The sequence below is a fragment of the Physcomitrium patens genome, chromosome 14 (genome assembly GCF_059467195.1).
Source record: "Physcomitrium patens ecotype Gransden chromosome 14, ASM5946719v1, whole genome shotgun sequence".
Lineage (NCBI taxonomy): Eukaryota > Viridiplantae > Streptophyta > Bryopsida > Funariales > Funariaceae > Physcomitrium > Physcomitrium patens.
The window spans coordinates 14620976-14634419 of NC_143423.1; the positions used below are offsets into that span (position 1 = coordinate 14620976).

At 40.0% G+C, this 13444-nt stretch overlaps 2 protein-coding genes across 7 annotated transcripts; one reads left to right on the forward strand and one right to left on the reverse strand.

The window, feature by feature from the left end:
• Positions 1–2383: 2383 nt before the first annotated feature.
• Positions 2384–5868, forward strand: LOC112291340 (protein arginine N-methyltransferase 1.1). 2 transcript variants are annotated; one of them, XM_024538591.3, is made up of 9 exons: positions 2384–2810; positions 3254–3264; positions 3548–3703; positions 3871–3934; positions 4048–4190; positions 4383–4470; positions 4756–4871; positions 4990–5140; positions 5269–5868. In XM_024538591.3, the coding sequence occupies exons 1-9, from the start codon at positions 2588–2590 to the stop codon at positions 5472–5474; spliced, it is 1158 nt and encodes a 385-aa protein (XP_024394359.1). In that variant the 5' UTR covers positions 2384–2587; the 3' UTR covers positions 5475–5868. The 2 variants fall into 2 exon arrangements, with proteins under 2 accessions (XP_024394359.1, XP_073394560.1); XM_073538459.2 differs by lacking the exon at positions 3254–3264.
• Positions 5869–7579: 1711 nt separating this feature from the next.
• Positions 7580–13174, reverse strand: LOC112291338 (rop guanine nucleotide exchange factor 7). 5 transcript variants are annotated; one of them, XM_024538583.3, is made up of 8 exons: positions 12053–13174; positions 10612–10968; positions 10341–10457; positions 10046–10200; positions 9756–9830; positions 9312–9596; positions 8762–9127; positions 7580–8557 (listed from the first exon to the last, which is right to left on the reverse strand). In XM_024538583.3, exons 2-8 carry the CDS (start codon positions 10952–10954, stop codon positions 8054–8056), a joined length of 1845 nt encoding a protein of 614 aa, XP_024394351.1. In that variant the 5' UTR covers positions 10955–10968; positions 12053–13174; the 3' UTR covers positions 7580–8053. The 5 variants fall into 5 exon arrangements, with proteins under 5 accessions (XP_024394351.1, XP_024394354.1, XP_024394348.1 ...); XM_024538586.3 differs by having other exon boundaries at positions 12610–13142; XM_024538580.3 differs by having other exon boundaries at positions 11513–13141.
• Between the last annotated feature and the right edge of the window lie 270 nt (positions 13175–13444).

A 13444-nucleotide genomic window follows, 5' to 3' on the forward strand; every position in this document is an offset into this window, starting at 1 on the left:
CTTAAGTGGAGTTGAACGTTAGACTAGAGGCACTTCCAATGTAGTTTACATGCAGAGGATCTTTTTTAAGCAGAAAAGAAGAGTGGTTTAATTGTAAATGTTTAATTGTGTCCAATTTAAAAGTAAAATTTATAAATTAAGTTATATTTTTTGCTCCATTTGGAGATAAGCCAAACTATTGTGGCATGTTATGTGGGAGAGCTTAAAAATAGAGACAAGGTTCCAACTTAGTTGTGATTAGTACAATTATGAGCATTTTTAATTGCATCCATACAAATAAAAGAAAGTACTTTCTTATTGTAGTTTACCTTCTACATATCTCATGTATTCTAAAATCCAAGTTCAAATAACTTATTGTTATATAATTAATCTAAATCTAGCTTTGATAATATAATATGATATGTTTTATTTAAAAATTGTGAAATCATGAGTTCAAAATAGTCTTGTGTTAGGAGTCTTCAAAGTATAGTAGATGGGATTTATCTAAGACAAACAAAGTAGATCAAATTAAAGATCTCAATTCAACCACAATAATCTCAACTATCACAACTTCAACCTTATTTCAACTTTTATTTAGTGATGCATTTAAGAATATAATATAAATCTAGATTCATAAGTATATTTGGATTTAATTTACCTTCTCTAATTATATATATATATAGAAATAATATATATAATAATTATTTTTATAAATAATAAATAATTATATATATATAGTATTCCAAGATTAAGTTTGTATTTGAATTTTGAATAGGAAACCCTCTTATTAATGATAATAAAGAATGATAATATATAAATATTGTAAGTGAAACATGCCCTACTTCTAAACCTCTTCATTGCATCCAAATAAGTTATAATTGATTGTATAATATTTATAAGCTTTAGGAGGAATAAATTTACATATTTAATGACTATATTCACAGTAGGACTTCATAATTTTAAGCGAGTTTATTTATTACCAAATGTCCCATATTAAGTAAAATGCATCTCAAAATGCAAAAAGATAAATTTGGTTGAATTTTTTTTTTTTTTTTTTTTTTTTTTTTATATATTTTTTAACTTGGCTCTATTATGTAACAAAGTTTCCAAGTCAATCAACTATCTTTCTTTTATATATTGCAACAACCCTCATCATTTCAATGTTTGTGTAATAAAAAAAAAAAAAATGATATGAAATTTTTGTATATAACTATTATCTAAAGTTTAATATATAATTGACAAAGATTTGGTCATTCTAATATCTACAAAAGCAACATATTTTATTTTTTATTTTTTATTTTATCATCTCTTATTAGACAATGATGATGTTTTGATTGCATATTTATCTTGTATACCACATAAGGTGAGAGTGTCATGTCTCTCACTCATACAATTATGTGCAATTAGAATCCTTTTGTTACTTTGTTAAATTCATTACCATTTACCTCAATGCATTTGTACTCCCTTCCTTACACCAATTTGTAATTTGTAGAAAACATTCATTTATATCTCTTGCTATTAAGAACAAAATTAGAAAATTAACTCTAGGGATCTATTTGCATGAGCCACGAATATTACTTTTCCAAACAAAAGAACTTGATAGGATTTTTGTACTGTTGTATATTGTAATATATTAACCAAAAGTTGCCACCTTAGATGTGCTTGTCTTTATAGTTTAGAATCTAATCCAAAGTTGTATTTGTATTATTGAATTTAAAAAATATTTTTTGATTTATGTTAATTTAAAATAACAAAGAGTTTTTGATTAGCATTTGATTTTCATATGATTTTTTAATGAAATGCATTGTTGTGCTTTTTAACAAGATTTACTAGAGGTTTGTTTGTTTGTTTGTTTGTTGTTGTTTTTTTATAATATTTTCTTTTTGTTACATATACAGAAATTCATATAATTTGTGTAGTTTTGATACAGGTTATATCTTTCTTAAAAGTATCCTTTTTGCAAGCAATGTTGAGAAAATCATAAGATCAACAATGGATGCACTTAGATACATCAATTTGTTTGCGTCAAACACGACGACGATGTGCCATGGACGAATGACGTGTTGCAGATGACGTGGAAGTGATGAATGACGTGCCTCAGCTGACATGGCATTCTCAACCCGAAAATAAAAACATCCGCTGCCAGTTGACGTGGCAGTCACGACAACGACGAACAACTTGTGGCGGCGCCGAAGGCCCAGCAGGCGACGAGAGCCAGTTGCAGGCTGTCAAATTCAAACCCCCCACAGGTGGTACTCGGTATTCAAACCTCCAACAAAGAGCATGGACTGGTGATCGCCGGTGAGAAATCTCCCAGCCCTAGTGGGGGTTTCCTCCTTCCTTCGAACTCCTCCTCTTCCTGTAGTTATAGTCCTGCAGGCGCCCCTCGTTTAGGTTTTGAGAGGTCCCGCAGCCGCGACGCGAGCTGTGGCAACGGCCGTTTCAGCTGCTCTGTCCCAGTTGAATCTATAAATTACGAACTTGCGAAGCCTCGGAAAGTCGGCGCAATTGTGTTTCTTGGAGGAGAGAGTGGAGGAGTGGTGATCAGGGTTGAAGAGAGAGTTGCTTTGTTGCGAAAGAGCGTGTTGATGTGAGATTGTTTGTAGCCATGGGCCGTCGTAACAAGGGGAAGGCGGTGAGAGAAGGGTCGTCCGCCATGGATGTTGTTGCGGATGCGAATGGCACTGAGGCTATGGCTGTAGAAGGCGAGACGGTTGTTGCTCCCCCTGAGCCTCTGATCGCCGCGATTCGTATCGAGGGCGACGAGGGAGCGGTCACGCCGTCCGACCACACCAGCTCAGATTACTATTTCGATTCATATGCGCATTTCGGTGAGTGGTGCTAGTCCTTGGAATGTCTCTCTCGTTGTTGTGAATTTTCGCGTGTAGGTTTTTGGGTTCTTCTACTCTTTTGTTAGTTGTTGCTTAAACTTTCCTGGACAATCCGATTTTTTTGTGTAAACGGTTTAAAGATGGAGAACTGGTTTTTTTTTACATAGCGTGGCGTTTTTTACGACTTTGTCCACGATGCCGAATGAATCCACTTTAACTTTTCCTTTTTTTTTTCTTTTTTTCCCCTGTTATTTCGAACCAACCGGTATTTGTCGAATTCCATGTGGTTTCTGTTTATAGTTTACCTCGTCGGAGGCTGCGGCTTGCAGTATCGACAATCACCTTTTACTTTCCCACCTAGGTCAAAGATAAAGGGTAGGCTTATTGTTGTGCCATTCGATCAATATCTCAGAGTGTGCGTTTGTTGTGTTCATCTTGTGCAGGCATTCATGAAGTGAGTTTGGATTTCCGTCTATAAGTGCCAACTGTTTATTAGTATCGAACAAACCTCTTGGGCAGTGTTAGTACATGACGGTTTCACTACTGAGTTTTCCCGGAAAGTCTGAACGAGCGCTGAATTAACCATAGCGACAACCTCACAGAACCTATTGCAAATAACTTTCCTGGATTTTCTACAGTGGGGGTTAGAGCTCTCGAGATTCTAGTTGATGTGACTTGTTAGAATGTTACTAGCAATTGCAATCAGTGATCGGTGTTTTTTTTTTCTAAATCCACAGGAGATGCTGAAGGATGCAGTGAGAACAAAGACGTATCAGAATGCTATCTATCAGAATAGGTTTTTATTTAAGGATAAAGTAGTCCTGGACGTGGGAGCAGGTACTGGTGTGCTCTCCCTTTTCTGCGCCAAGGGGGGTGCTAAGCACGTATATGCAGTAAGTCTCTTTCTATCCTACGAACGGTTATCTGCGCATTTCGCATGTACCGGCTCACTTAACTCGCCTTAGCTTCAAGTGATAGGCATGGGGAGGGAACAGCACTTTTCAAGCTGTTTAATTAGTTCTCACGCAGTGCGGGAAACTTCTCTCACCTATTGTGGCAGGTTGAATGCTCGACAATGGCCGAGACTGCACGGGAGATTGTGAAAACCAACGGATTCAGTGATGGTAAGTAGTTCAGCTGCAATTTTCTTCAGTGCCCTGAAAATGAGTTTACATGGAAGCCATGGAATAGTTTGGAAGTCATCTCTAATCCTCATGTTTTTTTAATGGTTGATTAGTTGTCACGGTTATCAAAGGGAAGTTGGAGGACATAACTCTGCCAGTCGACAAAGTCGACATTATCATCTCAGAGTGGATGGGCTATTTCCTTCTCTTCGAAAATATGCTTGACACTGTACTTTATGCTCGAGACAAGTGGTTGGTGAGTGCCTCTTTTTACGAATCTCTTCTGGGAACGTGATATGTAACTATCAGCCGGCACCCACTATTGGTCTTGTGAATAGACCGTTTGCTCTTGTTGGCTGATGTGAAAGCCTTGAAGTCAGATTTTCACTTAGCAGCTTGGTCCTCTATTTCACTAGGTCAAATAACTGTTTTTATTTTGTTGGGACAGGTTCCTGGAGGTCTGGTCATGCCCGATAAGACTTCTTTGTATCTCACTGCCATCGAAGATGCTGAATACAAACAGGAGAAAATTAACTGTAAGTAACTCAAGTGGTTGAAATCTTTGTGCCAATCTTCACTATCCACGCTTTTGTATCGGCATGATTTTGAGTGTCTCACATCTATTCTTGTGTCGCATTTGGCTCTAATTAGGTGCCCTTTTGGTTAAGTCTACTCGGGCTAATGTATTGTTTAGATTCAGTTTACGCTGACGTTGTACTTTAGAAACATATTCTATGTTAGAAAGTCCGCACGCACAGGGTTGTCAATTTCAAGTGTTGAGTTCAATGATTTTTGAATTATGACCGTGTCATTTCATGCAGTTTGGGAGCAAGTGTACGGGTTTGACATGAGCTGTATTAAGAAACAGGCGATGGTAGAACCTCTAGTGGATGTGGTTGACGCCAACCAAATTGTGACACATGCCGCACACTTAAAGGTGAATATTCACCTTCTCGGATGTATTTTAAATTATATTCTATTTTGGTTTGTCAATGCCTACCCTCGTCGGCGTTTCCAAGTGCAAGACCTAAGCTCCTTTCTGTCTCTTTTTCCAGACAATGGATATCAGCAAGATGAGCACCGGAGATGCTTCTTTCACAGCTCCCTTCAAATTAGTGGCTACCCGAAATGATTTTATACATGCTTTGGTCGCCTATTTTGACGTCACTTTCTCAATGTGCCATAAGCCCATTGGGTTTTCAACAGGTCGACAGCTTTGCACCAATTACGGTCTCGACCTTGACGTTTTAAAGTCTACATCTCGCTTCTATTACCGCATGGAAATGATTTAATTTTGCATTAGTACTGAACGAATATATGTTGCCTCTGAATAGGACCCAAGGCACGGCCAACGCACTGGAAGCAAACTGTGATGTACTTGGAGGACGTCATCGCAATCTGTGAGGGTGAGGCCTTGACAGGCACAATGACAGTCTCCCAGAATAAGAAGAATCCCCGTGACTTGGATGTGACTGTCACATACAATTTCAAGGGGAAAAGGTCGCAAGCTTCAAGAACACAGCATTATCGCATGCGTTGAGTGGCAGAGGAGTAGATGGTTTTCAAGTAGCTCTACAGTTGAAGTCTCTCCTTTTCCAGAGCTTCCTTACGTTGATGGAAATTAGGCTAGGTTTTTTCTATTGCCTCTGTTGAGTCAAGAGCTAGGCAATTGTTTTTTTTTTTCGTATGAAATTTAAGAATTTTACTTAAGGATTACTGGTCCTCCACGTCTATTCTGTGTGTTCGTATAATTTCCCTGTTGTATTGGGTGATACTATTTTCGTGGAGAGACACCAGGGGATGTAAAACTCGCGAAGACTGGATACGGAACTTCTTCTGACAGAGACCTCAATGACAGTATTTCAACCACTTCCCTTGAAGTTATTTTTTATTTCTCTAATAATGTAAAGAAACTATATTGGATATTCCCTTTCTATCTGGTGTTAAGCTCCACTTACGAGCTAGTAGAATATGCTAGTCAAAATTCTTGCAATGTATACTTCAGTTTTCACCACTTATGGCTTTTAAATTACTTTCTGAGTTAAGGATGATGTTCTGAAGTTCCGTGCATCTAGAATAGCATGTTACTCTTTGTAAGATTTGAGATATTTGTAAGGGAATGTGAATGCAATGATGGTATTAAATTGTCCATCTAATTTGTATAAATGCCCATAAATGCCTTGGTTAGACTACTTAAAATCCAATAACATCAATTTTAATGAAGGAATTTTTAGGCTATTGAGGAATTTCACACTTTGATGTGACTATCAAATAAAGAACAATAGTATATGTAACATATACAAAAAAATAAACAAATAATTCCTAAGATTGTCTCTTGTTCCTTCAATGCTATAACCAACAATGCCCTATCCTCTATGCTATGTAATCCTTGAGGTCTTTTTGCCAAAATCTAATCTTTACATTCTACTATCAATCCTCCATTAATCTTCTAATAAATTTTGTAACCTTTTTGTCATTTTTACTACAATCTCTAATTTTATTGCAACCATTTTAATATCTTTACTATTTTCCAATATAGTATATGATTTAGAATTTGACCTCCAATTTCATGTGATAACAAAAATTGTTTACAAATTACAAACTTTTTCTATCTAGAATTGTAATTTTGTACAATTAAGATTTCTTTTATGAATCTCAAGTTTGTTTTTTTGTTAGATTGCAACAACATATTGATAATTGGTTGCTACTATATAAATTTTAATTGTCTACTTATATATTGTTCTTTCTACTTAATTTATTTGCTATCTTCAAATTTGATATTTAATATTCTAATCATAGATCATGTTGTTGCATTTGCATATTGATCCAATTTATTACATCAATTAAAATAGACTTTATTTATAATTACTTATACCAACTTAAATTGTCAACATTTTATACCACTTCTTTTGACAAGTAAATCAAAGGATTTATAAGTATAGTAATAGGAAATTGAATTTCTCTACCAAATCCAAAAAACATATTGTAACTAAATTTTTGTTGTACAATCTTGAGACCTCTTGAATAAAGAAAATTTAAGAAGAAAGTTGGCATTGTTGGCAACAACTCTAACCAAATGTAATAACAATACTTACAGTATATGACATGCATTTGTAGAATCATATCAAAATCCTACTTACACATCAAAAAAAAAAAAAAAAAAAATGGTCTACAAAAGATAAAAAAACAAAATTGATAATTGTGCAATAATAAATACTTGAAACATCCACCAAAGCTAGCCCAATCCATCCCTTGTTTGTGAGCTCTTGCTTGTTCTTCTTGCATCCACTACCACAACTGTGTGTGTGCAGTAAAACTGAACTTGCCCTTAGCTCCAAGGTCAAATCTTAAACAAGCACCTCAAATTCATAACTTAACCAAGCATAAACAATGTACAAACAAAATGAGAACAATCAATATAAGAATCATAAATATCACAAGACGAGCACATGCTTCAAGAAATCCTTGCGTGTGCAAGAAGAGCAAACAATGAGACTAAAATGAGCAGGAAAAGAAAAAGAAAAAGAATAATAAAATTGTTCAAATAAACGACAAAAGCAGAAGTTTTCAAAACACCAATCTTTGTTTAATAATCAACTAAAATACCACAAAGCAAAACATGCATCGACAATCACAAATATCAGATCATGATAAATGTAGGCAAGCCGATTTGATGTGATCGTATTGTATAGCCAAAAGATGACATTCATCCGTTATGGACATCACCATCTATATCCAATCTTGTTTACGACAACGTCGCCCATAATATCACGTTCACCGACAATTTCCTTAACCTAAACCCTAAACCTGTGTCCAATTTTTATGCTACCTACCTTTTCATTTTCATTTCTACAGGGAAATCATGCAAGCTACAATAATGCTCATTACATGAGCTATGCCCACTATCTCATCACAACTTCCTTTCACACCGCAAAATTCATTTAATTCCGTGTGGCGCTCGCATCTTATAGACGCTGCGGACTGGTTAGATGGGTACAAAACGCGGCACCAATCGCATTTATGCATCGCAAGGAGAATATAATGGGTTTGAGGTGAATTCTGATCACTGAAGAATTGATAATATACAGAGTGAAAGTGACCCACAAAGCTGTTGTGACTCTAATGCCGTCCAGGAGGACTATGTAAAGCATTAGAATTCTCAAGATGTCTTGCATATGTCCAAGGACTCGCACCATCCGCTCGGCATTTGAGCGATCGTTCTTCTGATAAAGCTTCTCCTTCTGGTATATGTCTACACACGTAGTCTGACAGAGCTTTGCCCAGAGAGGGCGCTGGAGTTGGTCCATTGGCAACATCGTGTGGAGAGTTGGGAGTGGCTTGAGGACTGACGGGAGGGGAACAGGCTGGTGAGATGCAAGGCGTTGCGTATATAGTGGTCAGAGAAGTAAACCGCTTTGACTCGCTCCCATTCGACATCACTCTTCGGCTTGAGAAGCCTAGGCGCCGCGACATTGAGCCATCTCGTGCTATGGAGGGTTGAGGTGCAAGCGACTTCTTCACGAGATTGTCCGCATACAGGACGTCATCAATACGCGAAATGATAGTGAAGGCTAGACTTTCCAGCACTCGAGAGTAACTCTCGAGAATTGACTGCCCCACATCCTGCATTGCAACAAACGATGCGTCAAAATAGCCCAAACATTGATAAACACCCTGAAACTAACCTATGCCAACAGACGATGAAGTATAATGCTCATTAGTATAAATTTCGGAGAAGAGTCAGAAAGACAAACGCCTCACAACACAACGATTCTAAATAGTTGGTTACAGGGTTCAGGGATAATCGTGTATGGATTTTGATCATACCCTGTTGAACTGAATTTTATTTGCATCTAACACGGTCTGCGCCATCCCTGGAACTCGCTGTTTCAGCCGTACAAGTACACTCTCCGCTCGGTCAGCAAGTATTGTTCTCCTATCCACATCTCCAACAAAGTGTTTCACTTTGTTCCAGGTCGTGTTATTGAGTTTGTTCCCGTGAAGTGACATCGGTGCCAATGACTTAGCCCCACTTTTTCGACGCCATCCGACCACAGCAGCTTCCAATCGATTTGCTAGCTCCAAAATGCCGTGTTCGTCACCGAAGTGCAACGTCGACACAAGGTGTTCTGGAGAAAAGTGCTCGGAGGCTATGATCCGATACAATTCATCACCAAGACAGGCTCTCGCAGTCTGAAAGACAAAACTGAAACTAATCAAGCTCTTTGATAGCATCATTGACACTGCGAAAGACGAACTGGATTATTGCATAGATAGTTGTGGATCTACAAAATCAGAGTCTTAACAGTCAACATAAGATAAACTCCAGAGCAAGCTAGCATTGGCTACTCGGGTTGCTGGGCCATAGAAAGGTTACCTTCGGCAAAGAGTCGAAATAAGACACGGGTGCCTCCATCTCCGACAAAACTTGCGCGTTTATAGCCATGGTAGCTTTAAGAATTTGACTAGTAGCATCGCGTTGATGGAGTAGAGACTTTCTGGAAGTTTCTGATAGTCCGTTCTCTGGTATATTGGGTGTAGGTAACCACCACTTGTCTTCTTGCCGTTGCATAGAATGCCGCGAGCTTCTGCTTTCCTCAGAAACTGCAATCCCGTGGTCCACGTACCAGAATTCCGTATCCTTGAAGCTTTCTAGTGAATCCTGAAGAGTCAACAGAAATGGCGAAATGAACTAAGACGTTGAAACAAATTTGTCTATGTTAGAAGTGCAGACAAACACGTTAGAAATCAGTGCGAATAATGGAATCAAGTTATCTTCGTAATATATCGCATGCGGAAATTTGTGGATAAAGGAACTTACAAGCAACATATTGTCTAGCTTCCTTAGAGCTGGCAAGTTGATACTAAGATCTGATCGGGGTCTGCTTACCATGACCTGCGTTTCGTAAGCAAGCCATTCTTTACAACTTTTCCAAAACATACCTAACTCGATTAAGGGGTTCCAATAGAATCAGAACAATAAAGCGTTGCGTGCACGTTTTGAACAATGAGTGCAACATCTGACATGAATAACATAAATTGGCAACAAGTATCATTTAAATCCAATATCTTGACAGAAAACAGACAATTGGGTTTGGAAGGACCCCATACCTCCATTCTACTTCCATCCGGATATCGTTGCCAAGAAGGTACCAGCTCAACAATATGATCACTAACTGAAAGCAACCACTCCATTTCTCGCCTCCACATAATCTGGCGCTTCGTAGGTAATGGTTCTAACCTCCATAACTCTCCAAACACAGAGGCTGTGAACACAAATCAGGGCATTAGTTATTGAAACGCCAAGTTCAGTCCACTGGCCAACCGTGACAGAATCAACTCGCAGAAATTTCGTTGGGAGCTTTCGCTTAACAAAGAAATAACTGTAGCAGCATTGGTTTTTCACCTGACAAGTTCGTGATCGCATTCGATATAGCTAATGCTGTGCAAACTCCTTTACCCCCACCTGACATATCTTCCCCGAGCAACAGCTTTGCAAATTTCTCCTTCATCATCTCCACTTCTGTAGAAGCAACAGGTTCAATCAGTTAACACAGCGCTTGCATCTATCAGTCCAAACGTGGAGAAAGCCAATGCATCATACGATGCGCTTAAATTCAGTCAAATTTCTTATTGAATTTGTGGAGAAATTTGTTTTGATGATAACGTTTACCGACCTGAGAGCTCAGCCTTTTTATTCTCCCTCCTTTCTTCCCACATAAAGTTTTTCCTTCCACTAGTTGGATTCGATGAACAAGGTGAAGGAAGTGCACTCTGCCTGTCCATTCTAGCCAACGGCCACCCCAAAGGTGAAGACCCCGCCGAGCTGCTGGCACCGTCATCACCATGATTCAAACTGAAGCTCAAATCTCCATCACCCATAAGGTCGAGGCTGAGGCGATCCATACTAAGGGTTGAAATTGTTCCATCCATGCTTTGAACTTCAAACTGATCTTCAGATGTAACATCACTGGATATTCTTCCTGACTCGCTCAACAGCGAAGCCCGTGATCCACTCATCGTAGGCGCGAAATCTGAATGACAGCGACCAAAGACGGCTGGAAGATAAGAAACACTCCAAGTTTTCTACATCGATATTGTGGATTCATTCCTCAAGTACCTACTAGAAGCCCAGCAAAGGAATTGAATGCCACGGGATTACTGATCCAGTTAGAACATGATACATTTGCTAGAGAAACTGGATCTCTTACGATCCCATATCACCTCATCTCGAAAATCGTAAAATCGTTAGAGCGTTAAAATAGCTGTAGACCCTTCGTTGAAAGATAAATAAAGGATACAAGGATCTCTACATAACTCTATAGCAGACATAGAGACCACGGCGAAAAGATGGCACGCTTTGGAGGTGAAGAAAAAAAAACCAAACCAAACCAAACCAAAAGGATAGTAGAGGTACAAAGTGATCAGTAGAAGTTTCGAGAGAAGGAGAAACTTTGTGCGTACAATGCAAAAGCTAGAGCAAAAGTAGAAACATCATTGTAAATATTAGGCTATGTACAGTAAGAGAAGGGATTAATAAGGGCAGACTCAAGCCTAGGTAGGGAGTTAGAAACCTACAGAAAGCAGCGCAGCAACTGAGAGACTTGATGTGGTCGGAATAATAAAGGGGAGTGGCAAGACTACTACGAGAGAAATTCGGAGGTGTTAGAAAACGTGGTATCCACACTCCTCTAGACCATGATAAGTTCTTTAACAAGCGCAACAAAGTGTGGCCGATGAAAAAAGAACCCTGCTCTTCGCCGCTTGCTAACCCTCTAACGCTCATGCCATCGGATTCGGTTCTTTTACCTTCGTTCTGACCTTGTTCCATCCTTAATTTTATCCTCTACCTGCTTTCTGTCCCTTCCATGTGTCTAAACCACACCTTTCTGCACAATAATTTTTAAGCCCAAGACAGGCTTCATCACTCCGACATATTCTCCCAAACCAGGCTTTACGACTGATGACTTCAGAGACAACAACTCAGTAGCGAACGCCTCGTGATCCCCGAAAAGTTCTTTTGGAACGTTGTACTAGAGAGCTGTGACAAAGGTCTGGATGCACTACTGCCCAATTAATAAGCCGCAGGTGCAATATTGTAGTTGTCAAGCTTCCGACCTTATAGATTGAGCTGCAAAGAGTATCACCAGGAAACCTCTCGATACGACTGTTGAGGCGCATAACATGTCAGACACCTTTCCAATTCAAATCTGTGAATTTCAAAGTGGTCGATACTCGATGGTCTCAAACCTTCAAAAAGAAGGAATTCCAAATCTTGAGAATCATTCACGAGAAGAGCTTTGAAGACGCACAGGTTACGCCGGCGCTCGTCATCATCCCCTAATGGACCACACGTGCGAACCACTCACGGACCTATCAAGCTCTTGGAAACGTCAGTACTTGAGACTCTCTCGCACGCAATGAGGCGCGCTGGGACTCTCCGCCACGACCATTACACAGCGCGATAATTAATTCACAGCCCCTCTCTTGACACTACAAACTCTCGTATTCCAACAGCTCAATAACTATCGACGCAAATGTACACCCAAACAAAAGAATGCCCACTCCACTATATCATCAACGTCTCGCGTTGTACACAACGGCATCTTCAACCGAGTCCTCCGGTAAAAAATGAAAACCTCTCCACTAGTAGCCAGCTCGACTGAAAGCCTCACCGATCGGATTCAATCTACGCTCCCACGATCTCCAAGGTGACAAAAGAACGCTCCAATCTACTTTCCATATATGTGTTGCTGCTACTCCCGGCAGCAGCGCGCATCCTCCTGTCCGCAGCGTTGACGCTGTCACAATTCCCTCAGCCGCATTCCTCCTCCTCCTCCTCTTCCTTCTCTTCCTCCTCTCCTCTTCAGCTCTCTACCACCGTATACTCATCACTAACACCGTCGCAACGAAAATATCTGCAACGAATCAGCCCTTGAAGACCTCTCCACAATTCCAAACTACAGACACGCCCCAACACGCGCATTCCCTACACGAAACTCTCACTACCCTCCGAAGGCCGATAATTCAGCGACACGCCGCAACTCCACCCAAGGTTAGCGAAATTCTCTTGCGACCCCTGCGCACAACTACCAGTCTAGCACCTACTAAGATGCCTGTACACATGCGCCCGCATTAATCTGCCGCCTCCAAACTGCATTCCACCGTCGTTTCTCTGGAACTCTGGAGAAACGTCCGTGCTGCTGGAGAGCTCGCAGTCTACCCACCCCCCGCCACCACCCTCTCAAGCTTTGTAGATTTCACCTTTACCGACCTATCATCTATCTACACGAATCCCATTCAAAGTTTTCGGCATCTACGAAACTGAGCAAGGCGGAGCAGAGTCTCTTCTCTCTCCGACACCTGGTCCCGCGCGAATCTACGCCACCACGCGGCAGTGCGCTACGCGATCCGCCTGGATGAGAATGGAATATTCGGTGCTTTGGTGAAGCCAAGTGGCTGCGCTGCGTCGATGAAGCGAGGGATCCGCTTCGGAGCACATCTCTTGGT